Here is a 19,553-nt window from a genome sequence, read left to right as displayed (position 1 = left end):
CATCAGTCATGTATAATGTGAAATGCAAATGAAGTTGATATTTCATAGTTTAGAGTATGTTGTTTAAAATAAAAATATAAATAAACGTATAATATCTGTAATAATATAGTAAGCTTTTAAATAAGACAATTCACATAATTAACATGGTATCATAATATTTAAGTTATGTGTGCATGTTTAGGTCGTGAGTGCAACTCTCTCACTGTTATTTATCACCAGGTTCTTCTTGCCAACCCTCAACAAACTACTTTCGATTTGTTTGATCCAAGAAAACAATTGCTCTTGTGCATAAGGAGTTGTCTTGCAGACTCTAAGAAGTAGTACTTGTTCTAAGGCAACGCCAATTGTCAACCATAATTTTCCATGTGTTTGGTTCTCTAACATATTAAGCTTTTAAATGAGACGATTCATACAATTCAATACATGTTTCTTCATTTAGTAAGCGTGGTGTGATATTGTTAATTTGTTGCGTATCAAAATGGACAAAGAACGAGATTTTCTCAAACATAAAGAACAAATACTCCATGTAAGGGCAAATTCAGCACTTCATTTGAAAACCAATTTGCATCCAAGCAGGAGCTTATTAAGTATCAGCGGCTATCCGCGTACAAACAATATTCCTCCTTTGCTGAGAATAAGTACAAGCAGCACTCTCTAGAAGAAAAAAAAAACTAAGTCATTCATGTTTCTCAGTTCGAGTGAAGTAATAATACAACAGTGTAAATGACATATCGTTTGCAGGTCGGAGACCTAGCTTATGTCGATTTCATTCATATGAATGCAATGTGGAAAACCAGAACCACCTCAATTAGTACTCCTACAAAAACAATAAACCATTGGCAAGAGAGGAAATACAGCTTCCAAACGGCAGAGAGAGAGAGAGTAGAAGCACACGATCATCCTGTTTTAGAAGGCCATGTTGCTTGAGCTGACATGATTATTCCCACAATAACTCCGAACAATCCCAATGCACTACCAAAAATCTCAATCACAAGAATCTTGACGAAAAGGGTGGAATTTTGCGCATCTGATAAGGCGCAACTGCTACCAATAATCCCTACGCAGAGCCTGTTAAAGGGATATTTTGAAAATTGGTTAAGTAAAACAGAAGAGAACTCTGTATGCAAACAAGCTTCTTTAATACTCCGTAAGATAAAGTGACAAACCCGCAAACAAGGTTGGCAAAGCCCACAATAATTCCAGAGGCAAATATTGCATATCCTGCTCGAAGAGACTCCGCTGCATATATCTTTGATGCTGGGACACTCTCTAATTTTGTTTGCAGAATAATTGCCACAATAACACCATAGATAGCAACGGCTTCACAGAAAATCACACTACAAGAAATAAAGATAAGTTAGCCTTTTGCTTCAGAATGAAAAAGGACACGTCACATGTATCCAATGACCCTATGATTTCAATCCTTTGGAACTAATATCTTTTTTTAAAATGAGTCAGGCAGTAGTGTATTTTGAGAATGTGCAAATTAATTATAATCAAGAACTTTGGTCCAATATCTATGTTGATAAATTATTTCATATTGGAGTAAACCAATCCTGAACAGAAAAACTTCCCATAGTCAACAACGACTAACTTGAGATTGAGGTTGATTAATTGATTGACTGATTCGATTAACTTTTTGAACTTGGGACTCAGGAGCCAATTGGAATCCCCTCTTCATGATCATTCAGTAACATGGGGTCGCGGGGTGGGTTTGGGGGATTGGGGGGGGGGGGGGGGGGGGGCTGCAACTCTCTTTCTTTTTTTTTTTGAAACTGGTAACTGTATATATATCACATGAGCAAAAAAGTATATAGTTTGTACTGAAACCATCTATAAAAGTACTCCAAGACTCTACTGTTTTATACCTACATTGAATCTAAAACATCCAGGATGGTAACAGTAACTCTTAATCTAAAGCACCAAAGGGTTGTTTTACCCTTTGCTCATCTCTCTTTCCCCACCTAATACCCATTACTCTCTAAATTTTTTTAGAAAGTCCATCTTTATACTGCTCTAATAAGACTTTTGTTTTATTTTTCCTAATTTTTCTTAGCCATACCACAATTTTGTTTAATATCTTATTATAAATTTTCTTCTTTAATTCTAGTTAAATATATTTTACATCGTCTCATGCATCTTTATTACTAATTTATTTGATGTAATATGCTTTTAACTAATAATAATGAGCTATTTTAGTATGGATTCTGTATATTTGGACAAAGGGCATATTTGACATAAAACTTAGTGATATCACTAATCCGGCCTATCAGAACATATGAGCACACCAAATATAATAATCTATGACAATCTCACTAACAAATGCCATTGGAAGATCTGCTAGTTTCGTGGATGTATGTGAAGTACTAGCATAAAATGACACCTAAGTATAGTTCTTTTGTGATATTTGAAGTTTTGTTACAAGGGTGTCATTAAATTTAACAGAGCAGCTAGGGTGGTTGGAATTTCTGGAAAAGAGAAAAACAGACCTCATATTTGCACTAGAGAACACTAGATTTTTTGGGCACGCTACTTGTGTATAGGAGTTTTCCTAAATTATTGAAACTATTTACCTTATAAAAATAAAAAACAAAGAACACATAATTCTTTTAGTTTTCTGTTTTTTGGATAAAGACTATAGGATACAACTGTGAAAAGAGTAAACTGAAAGATGGAGAATGTAACTTCAGTGAATGGGCACCCCAGTGCACAAAGCATCCCACATTCACGCAGGGTCCGAGGAAGGACCGCACCCCAAAGGGTGTGATGTAGACAGCCTACCCTAATGCAAGCATTAATGGTTGTTTCCACGGTGAGAATGTAACTTTAGAAACCCAGGAAAAGGAGACTAAAATGGTCAATAACTAGTAAGCACATCAGATATTTGGGTAATGACGCGCGCGCGCGCAGGGTGTTCATATGATACCCCTTGCTAAAAAGTTTACTTATTATACATGTATATTAGAAGCCAAAAATAATATAATGCTTGATAAATACAAGGGTTGAATCCCCTTGACTTGAAATGCAAGCTTGATATAGTCTATTTTTATAAAGGCTGAATCCCCTTAAAGAAATTTCTGCACCGACGCTGGTTATGGAGATGCATGGTGGTGTTAAATCTACAAGTAAAGTACTTAGCTGGAGATCAGCAGTCCTTAGGGTGCGCTGCGACCAGAGTACACATGTGTAAAATTTGAAAGGATAGCAAAGAGTATGAATCAGGTACACGTAAAGAACATTAGACAATGAGTATCATTTGCTATTAGGTAAGAAGACACTTTATAAGACTCCAGCAAATATAAATAATATTTTGATTGTTATGAAATCTGAATATAACTTCTATATAAATAATATACTAGAAGTTGCATTCAGATTTCACAGTACAAGTAGTGAAATTTGAAACTTGACTTGGTAACTATATGTTATTAAGTCTTAAGAGCTTAGCAGTTATGATATTTGGTAACTCTAACAAGAGTGCTAGAGAAAAAGGATACAAAATGTTGGAGGATCTTGTGTTTTAGTCAGGTCACATACTACTGGTAGCATCTTTGGATGTTGTGTATTGCCCAAGACTTGTTTCACAAGACTTTTTTTTCCCTTACTTCATTGAAAAGAGGTGCATAATGGCTTCTTTGTCATGTTAAGCTGGATCTTTATTAAAATTTGATCACAATGACAAATCATCGAACATACAAGCACATATACTGAACATAGATATATATAGACTTGTATATTTCTGGAATACCTGATACATTAAGTGAGAATATGATATGATTTAGAATTTAAATCTGTTATCTGCTTCCTAGATAATTAGTTTGTATAGCTATTAATATAGCTTAAAATTGGCGTATGTGCATTTCAGCCTGGCGAGAACATCTGATTTTAATCTGCTGCATATGGTATCCTAAAAAGAATCAATTTTCGCTTCTAAGGCACCAATAAGTAGGGCAATTTTCATCTGAAGGTAAATGTGGAATACAATCCATAAGAGACCGGTCCTATGTAGGCGGGGTACAACTAAATCCCCTTCTTCCAAAGAATCTCACTGTTTATATGGGTAAATTACATTTTTAAAAAATCAAACTATGTATATGATTTTATATACATCTTATTAAATCCCTTCACACAAGGAATGTCTCCAGAGCAATGGTTAAGGAAGCACAAGATGTGTTTGATGTCTGGTGTTTCAATTCCATTAGCACAATTTCACTACCTTTTTCTTGAATCACCTTAATGAATATCCTCGGTCCACCCCAGTTGATATAAAGCTACTACTTTCTTAAAGAACACCGGTAAGACTACAAAAAGTTATACTAAGGGCGTGTTTGGTATGAAAGAAAATGTTTTTTAGGACATTAGTGATTTACCTATTTTCTAGTGTTTGATAATTAAGCAAAAAATATTGTCCCAAAAATACTTGTATATAATCTAAGCAAACACTATGGTGATGTCGGTAGGGGCACCGGTGTGGGGTGGGCGTGTTGGAGGGTGGGAAGGACAGAACCAATGTAGAAATGCCACTACGGAACTTGTTTTCCCTACTTCCAACCAGCAAAGTCATTTTCCTTAAATTTAAGGATCCTAGGGAACATGTTTTTCAAAAAATTTGACCAATCAAACATGAGAAAAGTGAGAAACATTTTCTCCCTGTCAAACACACCCTAAATCAAATGCAACATTTCAGGATTCACAAGGATAATCTTATCTTGAAACAAAGAAAATCACCGAAACAAAATCAGGAAAATTGTAAGCCTGTGAGATTACCTAATGAGATTCTTGGAAGTGATGCGAGGAGCTTTAATTGCAGCACCAATGAGACTACTTCCAGTTATGTAAATCCCCCTAACCATAAACAAAGTCAAAATCTTTTAATCAGATTTAAGTACCCTTTAATAAAAAAAACATAATCTTTATTGCATATAAATATATATGTGTATATACCAAGCAGCACCAAGAACAGAGACACCAATGGCAATAGCAATTCCAAGAGCAGAAAAAGTATAAGGTGAGATCTGTACAATAGCTCTTGACCATGAGCTTGATGATCCCACAACACCCATTGTTGCTGACATTCTGAAATCTGATTTTGCTCCTTTCTTTATCTTTGAGATTTGGGAAGAGAGATATAAGGAGGGGTTGAAGAGAGGACAATAATGTGTTGTTGATAACACGTGAGAAGAGAAAGGAAGGAGACAACAAGTCAAGGTTACGAAATTGAACTTAAGAGTATTAATCACTCCGGCTCAAAGTATTTATCGCATTTTTCATTTACACGCCCATTAAGAAAGAATTCACAAGCCTAGCATTTTGACTATTTTACCCTCTTAACATATTTTATTATGTTCTCTCTACTCATTAAATATTTACTCTAATAATGATGAAACTTTTTAAATGATGGTTTGTGAACTCACAAAATCAGCCCATTAATGTAATTAATACAAGGGTAAAATGAGAAAAATTGAATTTTATCTTAGAAAAATAAATGACAAATATTTTGAGATAAACATTTTTAATAAGGAACGACAAATATTTGAGACGGAGGGAGTAGTACTAAATCTTTTGTGGAAATTTAACATAAAATTAGAAGAAAAAAGAATTGTAATAGATGCAAAACCAATTAGCCCGAGAATAATAAGAGAAAATTACGCTCTATGTCTAATTTTGAAAATATTTACATGACTTTCATCAAATTAGGCTTCCTGTAGAATTCTATATGTATCTATGAGATCGAGTATGAAATTCTTCTTCTTCATTTTTTAGTTGTGTTGATTACTTTTTCTTATTTAGAAATTTGTAAATAAAGAAAGAAAATTCAAAATAAAATTCAAAACACTAAATAATCTAAACTAAAATAATCGAAATAAATCAATTGAAATAATTCAAAAATAAAAAATACTAAATATAGCCTACGTTTTGCGTATAAATACCCGATTTTGCCCATAATTGTGTATAAACATCTTTTTACACACTACTATACACTTTATACAAGGTTGATACATTATGCATAATGCTTTCCCCCGTATATAATATTATATAATATTGTATAATATTGTATATTGGTATGTGGCGTAAAAAGATAATAATATTAATATGAAAAGAACTAATACAAATCATGTATTCACACAAAATTAAATAGTTTTCTATAGTTAATGATATATTAAAGTGATAATATATATTAATTAATCATGTTTAGTAATAATATGCATATGAAAAACACGTATCATGTGCTTATTTGCTTGGTGTAAATAAATAAATATGACTAAGTTTTTTCGTATAATATTAAAAAAATTATATTGAAAGAAAATAGTGAAAATTCATTATAAAATGCACGATAACTTATGAATCCAATTTATTTGGTGGATGTCCATTCAACGAATGATTTTCTTACCCATGTACCTAAGTAATATTAGGGGTAACATTTGTAACTCATGGATATTTTTTTCATCCTATAAAAAATGTTCTACCTTACGTATTAGAAGAGACACTTGAATAGAATTTGATAAAACAAAAAAAAAAATCTCTCCCCCCCCCCCCCCCCCCCTCTACATCTCTCTTGTCTATATATCTTGTTTTATATTGTTCCATTTGCTATTATTTACAACACGTTATCAGCACAGAACTCCAATATTAATTTCGTATTTTCAAGTTAAACCGCACTCTTTAATATTGGGCAATTCGCAGAATTGCCCTTCTTTTGGGGTGGTCTTTAAATTTTGCCCCTCATATTTGAAATCTTTAAATTTTACCCTTCGGCTAAAACCCATGGGTTCCAAGTTCGAACCCCCACTCAGTCAAAAATTTTAAAAAAAAATCGAAAGGCAGAGTTTAAATTTCGCTATGCCCCCACCAGCATACACTTGTTAAGGAATTACCAAAGTTATGTCGGACCCGGCATACTTATGCCCTTATGCCTTATGGGCAGACTTGGCATAAGTATGCCGCATCCGGCATAACTTTGGTAATTCCTTCACAATTTTATGCCGGGTCCGGCATACTCAAACTTTTAATGGGCAAACTTTTAGTTAAGTTTTAACTAAAAGTCTTTTCTTAGTTATGCCTTATGGGACAGACTTTTAGTTAAGACATAACTAAAAGTATGCCCCATAAAAGTCTGCCCCTTATGAGGTATATTTTTAGTTGTGTCTTAACTAAAAGTCTGCCCCATAAGACATAACTAGAAAAAGACTTTTAGTTAAGGCTTAACTAAAAGTTTACCCATAAGTATGCCGGACCCGACATAAACTTGTTAAGGAATTACCAAAGTTATGTCGGACCCGGCATACTTATGCCAAGTCTGCCCATAAGGCATGAGTATGCCGGGTCCGGCATAACTTTGGTAATTCCTTAACAAGTGTATGTCGGGTCTGGCATACACGTGACCCAAACCTTGCCTTGCAATTTTTTATTTTATTTTTAATTTATGCTTGAGCGGGAATTCGAACTCAAAACCTCATGATTTCTACGTGAACGCTCAAGGTTGCAACGCGAAGGGCAAAAATTAAAGACCAGCAATATGAGGGGCATAATTTAAAGACCAGCAATATGAGGGGCATAATTTAAAGACCACAAATATGAGGGGCAAAATTTAAACATCACCCCAAAAGAAGGGCAATCCGCGCAAAAAAATGAATCTGGTATGTATTCGTGGCGTTGCTCTGACCACCCGTCTAATATAAGTTACAACTTACAAATAGACAAAACAGGAAATTCATTTTTCAGCCACCATCGTCTGCCAATTTTATTTTAATGCAAATGTTTCACTATTACATGTTTAGTGATAGCATCTAGTATGCTTATTGAAATAGATAAAATAATTCAAAATGAATGGTTTTAAGATTTATTGTTCATATTCTAAGGCATAATTTTCTGTGTCTTCCCCAATGGTTATTATTTTTGTCTTCATAGGAACGTGGATATTTTTGTAGGAGTTTTGGGTGTAATAATCTGTTAGTTAGGCACATTTTTATTTTAATAACTTATAAACTGAAAAAAGAAAAATTCTAGACATAAATTACTTAAATTGCATGTTTCGTAGTTCAATTTGAATTGTTTTTGTTGTATCATTGTGCAATATTTCGGTTCAAGCCGTGTAGTAGTAGTTTAAAGGGCCATTTTTTTAATTAAGGTGTGTTGTAGTGCATTGAAATGTACTAATTCTTGATGTATTTAGCTTGAACAAAAAACTGTTCAATTTGGGACCTAATTTTTTGACGGCAAAAGCGGCCATTAACATAGACAATTTCTAGCCAAAAATTGTCCAGCTAAAGAGGAAAATTGTACAGCTAAGGAGGCCATTATTTTCTGGCCAAAAACTATCCAGTTTGGGACGATATTTTGTACATCTAAAGTGTTCATTCTCCAAGATGTTTGATCCAACTACATAAGACTAAACTCATCTAGTTAAACCAATTTCACATCAATATACTCCAAGTTAATATGCACTAGTAAATTGACATTAAAGATAACGAGTTTCACTTCCAAAATGCACATTACACATTCAAAAGCTAACTTCAATTTAGCATACAAACACAATAAAGAGTCACACTAAACATTCATAAGCTACCTTCAAACAAAAGTAATAACACAATAATTAGTTTCATTTTGTCATCACCCAGATGTGAATTCATCAATTAGCGCACATAACAATATGATGCACATCTTCATCTTTAGAACTTTCTCTTCCAACTTCATAGATTTATTAAATTCGAAGTTATTTCATAACCTTCAAAGCTTCCACTTTTTTCCTCAAACCGTCCCTTTTGATCTTCACTTGATCAAGCGTCATATTTAGCATTGATCTTTTTTTTTGCCGCTTCTAATTCTAATCGTACTTGGTTAATTGCAATCACCGCACCATTAGAGAAATATTCATCGTCCCATTTTCAATAATGTATGATTTCTGATAACAATAAATGAAATTAATTAGTGATTATGAACAATATAAATAGGGATTTCAACATCCATCCACTGGAAAAATCACGGTTAACACATTTATAAAGTTTCCTTCCGGGATTTGAAGAAGCTTTTGAAGTGAATTGTCGAGCAACTACCTCGCAATGGCAAGTCCTCGCAGATGAAACACTAATCTCCAACATTTTATAAACCCTACATCTTAAGAAACAAATTAAAGAAGGCTAAACTCAGTTAAAAAATTAAATTTAATGACGAAACTTAACTTTTTTAGGCTTTCCAGTCGCATTTTAATGGGAGGAGGTTTGCTGAAATGGAACGGATATGCAATTTATTAGGTTTAGGGTTCTAATTGAGGGTGGGTTTCTTTTACGGGTCGCGGGTTAAACCCGGTTAGCCAGCTTTTTTATATTTTAAGTTGGGTCATGCGATTCTAAGTATCCACATGGCATCCCCGTCAAGATAAGGTAAGAATATATTTAGAACTTTGGCTGATGGTAGGGGCTCAAATGGCCAAAAAAATATAACGGGGACAAAGTTTAACAATAGAAAAAATAGAGGGTATATCTAGGGGTGTAAAATATGGCCCAAGAGATAATGACCAACCCAATCCACTCAAAATTTTATGGTTGAGCTCAAGATAATTTTATATTGAACTGATTTTAGCTCAACCCAACATAATCCATTTTAAGTGATCTTTAACTTAGCCCAATTCTAGCCTCGTTTTTTTTAAGATTTACTTAAATTTGAGTTTATTGCTTGAGATTTACCTTACTTTTTAGGGATAAGGCATCATTACCCCCCTCACCTAGTAGCGTTTTTGCTACGACACACCTTACCTAATTTTTGGTCCTATCACCCCCCTAAACTATTTAAAACCGTAATATTTTACCCCTAAACGCTGATGCCCACTCTCATATGGGAGAGTGACATACACTCTCCTTGCCACATGTGCATTTATTTATTTTCTTTTTTTAAAAAAAAAAAATCAGCTTACGTGTCAATTTTTAAGAATAAAAAAATAAAAAACTTATTTTTCTTTTAAAAAAATTATTTTTAAAACCAGTTTTAAAAAAAAAAAAAACTGAAAACGCGAATTAAAAAACTGATTTTTCTTTTAAAAAATTTATTGTTAAAACCCGTTTTAAAAAAAAAAATAATTGAAAACGCGAATTAAAAAACTGATTTTTCCTTTAAAAAATTATTTTTAAAACCCGTTTAAAAAAAAAAAAAAAACTGAAAACGCGAATTAAAAAACTGATTTTTCTTTTAAAATATGGAAAAATGGATTTGTTAAAAATATGGAAAGCTTGATTTTTTTTTAAAAATGTCTTAAAAGATCTTGATTTTCATGATTTCATTTTCTTAGGACACTTTTATTTTTCAAATAAAATCCGGAAAAAGTGTTTTTCTTGTCAAGATTTGAAAAAAAACTGATTTTTTATAAAATTTTGAAAAAATTAATTATTTTTTTTAAAATGTGGAAAACTAGATTTATATTCATATTTTAAGAAAATACAGATTTTTAAGAAAAAAATTAAGTTTTCCCGTTTTTTATGTTTCTCACTCTCTCAAAGAGAGTGAAACACACTCTCTTTGCCACGTCGGCGTTTAGAGGGTAAAATATTACGGTTTTAAATAGTTTAGGGGGGTGATAGGACCAAACATTAGGTAAGGTGTGTCGTAGCAAAAACGTTACTAGGTGAGGGGGGTAATGATGCCTTATCCCTACTTTTTTATATATACACTTTTCTTGTATCATATATCTTTTAAGTTTGTGGTGTGTTTGATACGAAGGGAAGATTTTTCACGAAAAATATTTTTTTCAAAAATATTTTCCACAAAATATCCGCCACTGAAAAATGTATTACTACAAAATATTTCCCACGGATTTTTTTTTCTAGAAAATAGACCCTTCAAAAAATCTAGATCAAGTTGAGCGGGTCATGACCCAGCCCATTTCAGTCCAAATAACTTTTGAACCAATGTTATCCTAACCTATTTAATACCTGCCCATTTTAATTAGGCCAATTTCAGCCCAATCCGCTCGTTTGACACCGTTAGGTATATTCAACCCCTTTCTATTCTTAAATGCAAATTAGGGGTTACGCGCGGTTCTTTGGTTAAAAGGTCTGTATCAGTGTTTTAAAAGGCAGTTTCAAGACTCGTCTCGAGGCCACGCACTTGCAAAACGTTCCTGGACTTACGTGCGGGGCTTAGTTCCTGTAAGGCTTACGCCCTAAGCGCTTGACTGTCCGCTCTAAACATGTCTAACGCCCAACGCTCGGGGCTCGCCTAATAGTTCTTACACAAATTTTATGTCAAATTCCTTAATTAAAATAGTTGACCCTCATAATTCTTTAACAAATGAATGATACTTAATAGTTTTTCATCTATAGAAATAAGAAGATTGAGTGTTCCTCAAATAACAAGTCATAGTATTGCATATTTACTATTTGAGAACATCGTGAGGGTGAATATCACTTAATATTTCTTTTAAAAATACATCCGATTTGTACATTTTCACTTATCATTGGTCTTTTGTCCTATGCACCAAAATTATCATATTTTATTATTTCGCTATTTGAAAGTAATTTTAATATTATTCATGAAGAAATTACGTTTTAATTATAATACTGATAAAGTTTATTGATATAAAATGAAGAATATGATAGTAATATTATTTAAGAAATTGTGATTTTTTCATTGTTTGAAAATTAAGATGTTGGAGTTGATTTGTATTCCATAATAGCTTTTATTTCATTGTATTGTTTATAATGTAAAATTATGTTATATATAATTACAAAAAAAATTGTAAAAGATGATGAATTTTACCGATAAATTTTATGGTTTAAGTTTCTCTTAGATAATATTGAAGATTGTAAAAGAAGTACAAAATATATATAACAAAAGAAAGAAAAAACACTATCTAAGTTTTAAGAGCAATATTTTAAAACTTTGAAGTAAACTACTCAAATCTTCATATTATTACATAAAGTTTTTACAATAACATCCTAGGTAATGTCTTTAAAACACATGGCTAATATCTTATTGACTTGATTTGATCCTCACTAATAGATATTACTAATGTTATTATATGCCATTTATTTATAGGTTTCTTTTATTTTTATGTAATTTTACCTATTTAAAAATATTCATTGTAATTATAATATTTTATGAAATACTAAAAATAAATACCCGGGGCTTACGCCTCGCCAACACTATAAGATAAAATATATTTGGCAACAATTTTTTTTTTGTTGCCATAGATTGATTATTGTTACAAAAAGTACTTTTGGCAACAACAAAAAAAAATTGTTGCATAGACTTTTTCCAACGGTTGTTATTGCAACAACGTGCAACAACTATTTTTGTTGTTGCCAAAGGTACTTTTTGCAACAAAATTAAATTCTTTGGCAACAAAATTAAATTCTTTGGCAACAAAAAAGTTCATTTGTCAATAATAAAACTAAGTTGTTATCAAATATTAAATTTTTTATTGTCATTTCTATATTTTTTTGTAGTGCGAGGCAAAAATGCCTTGGCTTACGCACCGCCTTTTAAAACATTGATATTAATAGGCTACTAAAGAATGTTTAATAGTACAATCTTCGGTAATACAACTAGGATTATACACGATTATAAGCATAGTTTTTCGATTCCGAAGATTAACAAGGTCACATTGCAATTCCTTTCTAGGGTTTTTTGAGTACTATTGTGTCAAAGTTGTAATCTTGTTATTTTTTGCGAAATAGTTTGTTGATGATGGAACAACACGAATGTTATTACAAGGACACTGATCCTGACATAGCATTCACTTATATTAATGAGAAACTGCAAAATGTGTTTGGTGATGTTCGGGACGATTTCCAAAGATTTATTTCCGTTGAGAATTTGGGTCCAAAATTTGGCTTGTATGGTAGTTTTTACCAACTTATTAGCGTTTCCCTTCAACAACTCAATATCAGGGCACATCAAGTGATTCTCCAACAAACATCCTTCACACTATAATTTCTTTCCAAGTTGCTGGAGGCCGATTGCTTTCATCTCTCCATGAAAAGTTATTGACTTTGTCAAGAATCGCGAAGAATGAAAAATATGATCGACCAAGAATGCCTCACACAGGCAAAAAGAAGTTAACAGAATGTTGACTTGGTTCGAAGGAACTGAATTGTGGGGATGAGCCATCACTTTCTCCATTCATTATAGAAGAAAATTGGATTTGCTGTGACAAATGTCAAAAGTGGTGCCTTCTTCTATATGGTACAAAACCCGAGCAACTGCCTGGGAGTTGGGTTTGCAGCATGTTCTGGCTTCCTGGAATGAACCGTTGTGACGTTAGTGAAGAGGACACAACAAGATCTCTACATGCCTTGTACCAAATTATTGTCTTGAATTACCTTTAAAATCATGATGATGGTAGTGATTCATTTGATGTAAAAGCACATAATGCAAGGGAAATTTCTGTAAAGAAAAGAAAATTGAGGGATCAAGACTATTTGCAATGTAATGGTAATCGCTTGGGTGACAGTGATGCTAATTCTTTTGAGAGGGAGGTTAGTGGCGAGAGTAGATTTAGAAAACAGAAGAAATCCAAGACTGAGAAAAGGGAATCCAATTCAAGCAAGGGTGAAGAGAAGTCAAGAACGACGAGAGGTACAAACAATTATAGATTAAAGCTTCAGTCTGAAGCAGATTTTGGCATGATCCGCAAGCAAGTTTGCAAATCCCCTGCAAGCAGGCCCTTGGATATGGGAAGGAAGTGAAGACCTGCATTGGCATTTGGTGAAGAGACATGATGTAAGTGTGCTATATTCCTCCTGTGCAAGTGTACAAAAGTGGGCTTGATTTGCTACTTCATGAAATTTTGAGAATTCGATTTTTTCGTATATTATGATAAGGGCATAGCATGCTCAACCTTTATGATTTACAGGTGGGGATAAGAGGTGTATAAAATTTCAATTCTTCAAGGATAAGATGCGAACTTTTCTTGAGATCCAATTTTAGTATTAGGATCTTTCTGTTGGGAATAGTGAAATGTAGGAGTATGCATATTGAGAACATTAGTGGAACATAAGGCACAATTTTGGTGGAGGAATTTAGTGGAATTACTGTATTCTTGTTTCTCCTCGTTTAAATTTGTTTATCTGGTGAAAATATATGATAAGAAGCAACTGATTCTGCTTCACAAATTTATTTTATGTACTTAGAGGATTAGTTAAGAAATAAAAAAAAACCTAAGTTCAAGCATAATGATAAGGCCTCTAATCTCAATAGAAGAACCAACACACTCCTAGCTATAATATTAATTGAACATCCAACTTCCAAGTCTTGCTATGCTATTTATCTAAATATATTTCAGGTAATAAGGGTTGGATCTCAAGCCACAAATTCCTTTAAAATTATCTAACAGACAATTCCAAAACTTCATTAAAAATAGATCATGAGAAGTATCACCAGAGACTTATATGGTTAAATGGATGGATGGATGTTATTTGGTCACTCTTTTTCAATGCTAAATTTCAATACTGTTGTTCCCCAGATGAAGTCAGTATTCTGTATCTATCTTGTTTCACCTTGTATAGACTATCCACTGATGATAAGAAGACAAACTTTTGTGTGGATATTGATTTTGAGTATTGAATTGTTCAGTTCTTTAGTGAATTTGAGTTGTAATGAAAATTGAAATAATGAATGTATTGTCGCTGAGACACTAATGGTAGATGTGTTTTTTCTTTTGGTGAGGTTATGCAGCTAAAGCTGTATTGGAGTGGCATGATTACTTTTAGAACAAAATGTGAACGAAATATAGTGCAATATAAACCGTATAACGGAAATTGGCAATCAGACGCTGTAACTGCTATCCATGGTTTGTACCTAGTAGCAGCAAAACCAAATCCATTGAATATGACCAAAACTATTCCCCAAATATTGCAGTGTGATTGGGAATGGGAAGTTCTGTTCACTGTGATTGGGAATGGGAAGTTCTGTTCCTATTATCAAATGCTCTATTAGAATCCAACATTTTCATTCATTGATTGCAGGTATGAATTCCAGAAATTCTATTCCGGAGTTGTTATAGTTCTCACTGACAATTCTAATCACAGGTTAGCTTATGCCAAAACTTGTTTTGTCTTGAACCACGCGATCTCAAGTACTTGTTTGTCATTTTAATGTGGAAATGGAAACTTTCTAGTGGATCACTGGTGCCGATTGTTCTGGCAGCACATCCTGATGTCTTGTTCGCAATTTCTTCCAGTTTTACTGCCTCAAGAACATTCAGTTACGTGAAGGTTTGTCCTATTTTGATTTGTTTGCATGCAATCCTTCTCATGTCTGTTCTAGGATCATTTTTGTTTTATTTTGTCAAATGAAATCTTGTGGTTGTGTGGAACACAGTTACATTAATGTTGAGTGAGTCTACCTTGATTTTATGCAATTGATGTTTTCTAGGGTTATGTCCAATAGGTTGTTAATCATTGCCCATCGGAGTTGGTTGATACATTGATTCATTGTAATTTTTAGGTAGTCAACATTCTGCCATTGAAAACTTCTCTCAAAGAACGCTGCTAAATACTGAGAATTACCAAGTTGTGTGACCGTAACGACTTCTTTGCTTCTTTTGACAATCTTGAACATATGAAAGTATTGGCACTTGACAGTGATCTGTTACATCCACTTTATAACCTGTAACAATATATTGAGAACTGAGTTTTAACATTATACAATGTCAAATTTATCCACTGATAACTTTAGCATGTTAGTTCCACAAAGACAGAGTAAACGGACTAGTGTATCCTATGAGATTTACAAGTGCTCATCCACATACCTCATATTTCAGGGCTCTTCAGTCATCAGTCACCACCATTTGGGACTTTTTGAAGGTTCCACGAACTATAGTATTTAGCATTGTTATTTTGTTTTTTTTGTTAGTATCTTTATGATTTTGTCTAGCATCTAAATTTGACATTGACATTGTAATTAGGATATAGAGTTACTTTCTGCAAAGTTGTGTGTGATTCTTAATTCATGAAGGTGGTTCACACTGGATATTGCTTTTTGATGGGTATATATATTTTCTGTGACACTGTTCCGAAGTGCTTTACTATCAGCATCTCTGGTTTTTTGGGTGGTCATAAGTTTTTCTAGAATAATCTGTGTCTCAGGTTCTAAGAAACAGATTTCTAGAGCTATGGAGGCCATTCTTCAATTATATACTTCCTCATCTTTTAAAGTGACATATGTATTTTGGAACTTATGCTACAGATGATAGATTCCTAACAATTGCCAAGGGACTTGGGGAATGCTCTAATGATCCATGAAACCATTGACATGCGGACTGCATATGATCACTGGAAACCAATCCTAAAGAAATTGTCCAGTATTGGATTTTCTTCTGACTCTTCTCAGGGCAGCTCTAGACAAGATTAAGACTATGGAAGCCATAAAGCATTAACTTGGTAACTGATGTCTTCTCAGAAATAATTGCAACATGAACAACAGCTTTCTTCAATTATTTCTTGTACTTGGTGGAGTATCATGAAAGCCTTCATTGTAAGATCCACTAATTAATATGTGAGACTAGAAAGATGCATATAGCAATTTTGTTCTTTTAGGCAAATAGTCAATTTGGGGTATCGGTAAAGTAGTTGCCATTAGCTATCTGAATTTGAGCTGCCGTTTGTGTTTTAGTTGAGCATGGAATGCTCTAAATTGGGCCCTAATTTGTTGCGGATTCTTGGTTTTACTGATGCCAGAAATCAGCTTGCAAGTTATCAGCAATTGTGTATACTAGACTACTAGTGATATTATTGTTATCATACAGTATTTGTATGCCTAGTCCACCTTACAATGGAAGGCATAAAACATGACAAAATCTCTAGCTTAACTTAGTGGGAGGACTTTCTCAGTGTACAGCAGGCGAACTGTTCTTTCAAATCGTGTTGTTTTTTTTTTTTTTTAATTTTTTTCCAATCTACAACTATACATGTATGCATTTCATTATGATTTTTCCGTCATTTTTATGATTTTTATTTGTTTCATAAAGTTGAATGGATTTTAGCTTAATTTCCTATCCATTATTGACTCATATCTTTTATGGATCATTCTTAGGTGCAAGTTGCTGCTCAGGAAATGTAAATGAATCTCTTTTGATTGGACAGTTATCTTACCTGTGTGAAGAGAAAGTTTCAAATCTGAAGACACTGAAGCCTCTTAACCATAATGATTTTGATGCTGACTAGTAAGACCCTTCTAGAAAACTTAGTCATCCAGAGGCAACGCTGCAAGAACTGTTACGTAAATTTTTACTCTTGTCCTCTCATACCAATGAAATCTTTGAAATTGATAAATGTGGACGCAAGAAGGAGGATTCTTTTGCAATGGAATGCTTGGACGGGTCCTAAAATTAAGAAAGTGAGGAAGAAAGAGGATATACAAAACTATGCTCGAGTCTCGCGGTAGCTCTCCCTTTACTTTAAACGCGGCTCTGTGTATAGTTACTTAAAACTAATGCATATCTACAGGTTAAACACCCTCTTTAGTATTTGCGACTGATCTGTCTAAACTTAAGAGAACTTGACTCGTAGCATGTCAGCATTTAACTTGAAACTCTTAAATCACAACCTTTTGTATTCCTGTAAAAGAATGATGAAATTACTTAATCAAAATTTGGACTCCTATGAAGTTTGTCCAGTTATAGTATGAACAAGTTTGTGTATAATTTTGGGAAAATACATATATACCCCCCAACGTATACTCACATTAATCATGACGCACTCAACCTTTGCGGGCGACCTATTACCCTTGGCCTTATTTTTTCTGTATTTTTGTACTCTTTTTTGGCTGACGTGGCAAAAAAAAATTTGATGCCCAGTTGCACAGTGGAGAGTGTTGCACACTCCGTCACACCGGCGCCACGTCACTAAACCCCCCTTCTTCTTCTTCTTCTTCTTCTTCTTCTTCTTCTTCATTCCACCCCACCTCTCATTTTCCCCACCCACCTTCTTCTTCTTCATTCCACACCACCCCTCATTTTCCCCACCCATCTTCTTCTTCTTCTTCTTCTTCTTCATTCCTCCCCACCCCTCATTTTCCCCACCCACCCCTAACCCCACCGCCACCCCCATTCTTCTTCATTTTTGCTAATGTTACTTTTATTTATTCTTTCACAATTTTTTACTTTCTTTTTCTTTGTGCAACTCTTCTTCACTCTCATTCTTTTTCTTCACTTCCGGAACTCCATTTTTGTCGATTCAATCCTACATTTTCCTCCAATGATAGAAAAATTAGAGGAAAATGTTGTTGGGTTACCAATTGTGAATCTGAAATTTTTGAACCTGAAATGGAGTAGTTGAATTCTTAAATCAGAAATGGGTAGTCGAAAATGTTGTTGGGTTACCAATTTTGAATCTGAAATTTTTATATGTTGGTGATTTGTTAGTCAAAATTGGTTTGCAAGTAAAATCTGATGGGAAAGATACTGTGACCTCCATTGTTACTTGCTCCGTTCTTTTTTCTCTGAAATTGTAAGGGGAAATGATTGATTTACCCTCTGTTTGGATGGTTGTTTCCAGTGGTTCATTAATGTACAGTATGGTATGGTACAGTGTGGTGTTGTATTGTATTGTACTGTATTAATGAATACAATGTTTGGATAGACTGTATCGTTTGTTGTGGTTTAATAATATTTGTATTGTTTGATTTGACTGTATGGTACTGTATAATAACTTGTAAGTTTACTAAAATACCCGTAACTCTTAATTAGAAATTAATTTATATATATATTAATAAAACTCAGGTAAAGAATAAAATAGGAACTTTAAAAAATAAATAGGTGGTGGAGGGGTGGGTGGTGTGAGGTGGGTGGTTGTGGGATGAGAGTGGGGGTAGTGAGTGGTAGGGTGGGGGTGAGTGGTTGTGGGGGGAGGGGGCTGGGTGGTGATGAGGGGTAGTGGAGGGGTGGGTGGTGTGGGATGAGGATGGGGGTGAGTTGTTGTGAGGTGGGGTTGGGCGGTGGCGAGGGGTAGTGGGTGGCAGAGGAGTGGGGTAGTTAGGGGTGGAGGTGGATGGTAGGGCGGGGTGGGTGGTGTGGGATGAGGGTGGGGGTGAGTTGTTGTGAGGTGGGGTTGGGCGGTGGTAAGGGTAGTGGGTGGTGGTTGGGGTGGGTGGCAGAGGAGTGAGGTAGTTAGGGGTGGAGGTGGGTGGTAGGGCGGGGTGGGGTGAGTGGCGGGAGGTGGTGTGGGGGTGAGTCGTAGGGTGGGGCAGGGGTGGGGTGGGGGTGAGTGGTAGGGTGGGTTGAATGGTGGAGGATGGGGTATAATGGAGAAATAAAATACGTAACCACGGAAAAACCACCAAATCCGTGGTTTCAAAAATGGGGACTTTTCATGGTTATATAACCATGGAATGAACCACAGGTTTACAACACCATACCACATAATTTTAAGAACAATGGAAACAAACATGGTTTCATAGAAAACCATACATTAATGAACCACGGGAAACCACCATCCAAACAGGGGGTTATGGTTTGAGCCAAATGGGTTTACTTTATTAGCAGTAATTAAAGCTTGTCTTGATATTGGGAAGTTGAAATTGGGCTGTTTATTTCATGGCGTTGCGATTAGTTGTGAATTCGGAGA

General features: G+C 34.3%; 1 protein-coding gene and 1 long non-coding RNA gene across 3 annotated transcripts; one reads left to right on the top strand and one right to left on the bottom strand.

Moving 5' to 3' along the window:
- Positions 1-527: 527 nt before the first annotated feature.
- On the bottom strand, positions 528-5,207 carry LOC132635736 (V-type proton ATPase subunit c''2). The gene is made up of 4 exons (XM_060352234.1): positions 4,942-5,207; positions 4,765-4,842; positions 1,167-1,337; positions 528-1,068 (listed from the first exon to the last, which is right to left on the bottom strand). The coding sequence occupies exons 1-4, from the start codon at positions 5,070-5,072 to the stop codon at positions 897-899; spliced, it is 552 nt and encodes a 183-aa protein (XP_060208217.1). The 5' UTR covers positions 5,073-5,207; the 3' UTR covers positions 528-896.
- Positions 5,208-12,539: 7,332 nt separating this feature from the next.
- On the top strand, positions 12,540-17,597 carry LOC132635735 (uncharacterized). Of its 2 annotated transcripts, none has more exons than XR_009580724.1 (3): positions 12,540-13,710; positions 14,955-15,017; positions 16,177-17,597. It is a non-coding gene; the product is annotated as an uncharacterized LOC132635735 (long non-coding RNA). The 2 variants fall into 2 exon arrangements; XR_009580723.1 differs by having other exon boundaries at positions 14,955-15,203.
- The last annotated feature ends 1,956 nt before the right edge of the window (positions 17,598-19,553 follow it).

This window comes from Lycium barbarum, chromosome 4, assembly GCF_019175385.1.
Source record: "Lycium barbarum isolate Lr01 chromosome 4, ASM1917538v2, whole genome shotgun sequence".
Classification (NCBI taxonomy): Eukaryota; Viridiplantae; Streptophyta; class Magnoliopsida; order Solanales; family Solanaceae; genus Lycium; species Lycium barbarum.
This window is presented reverse-complemented; position numbering and strand designations above follow the sequence as displayed.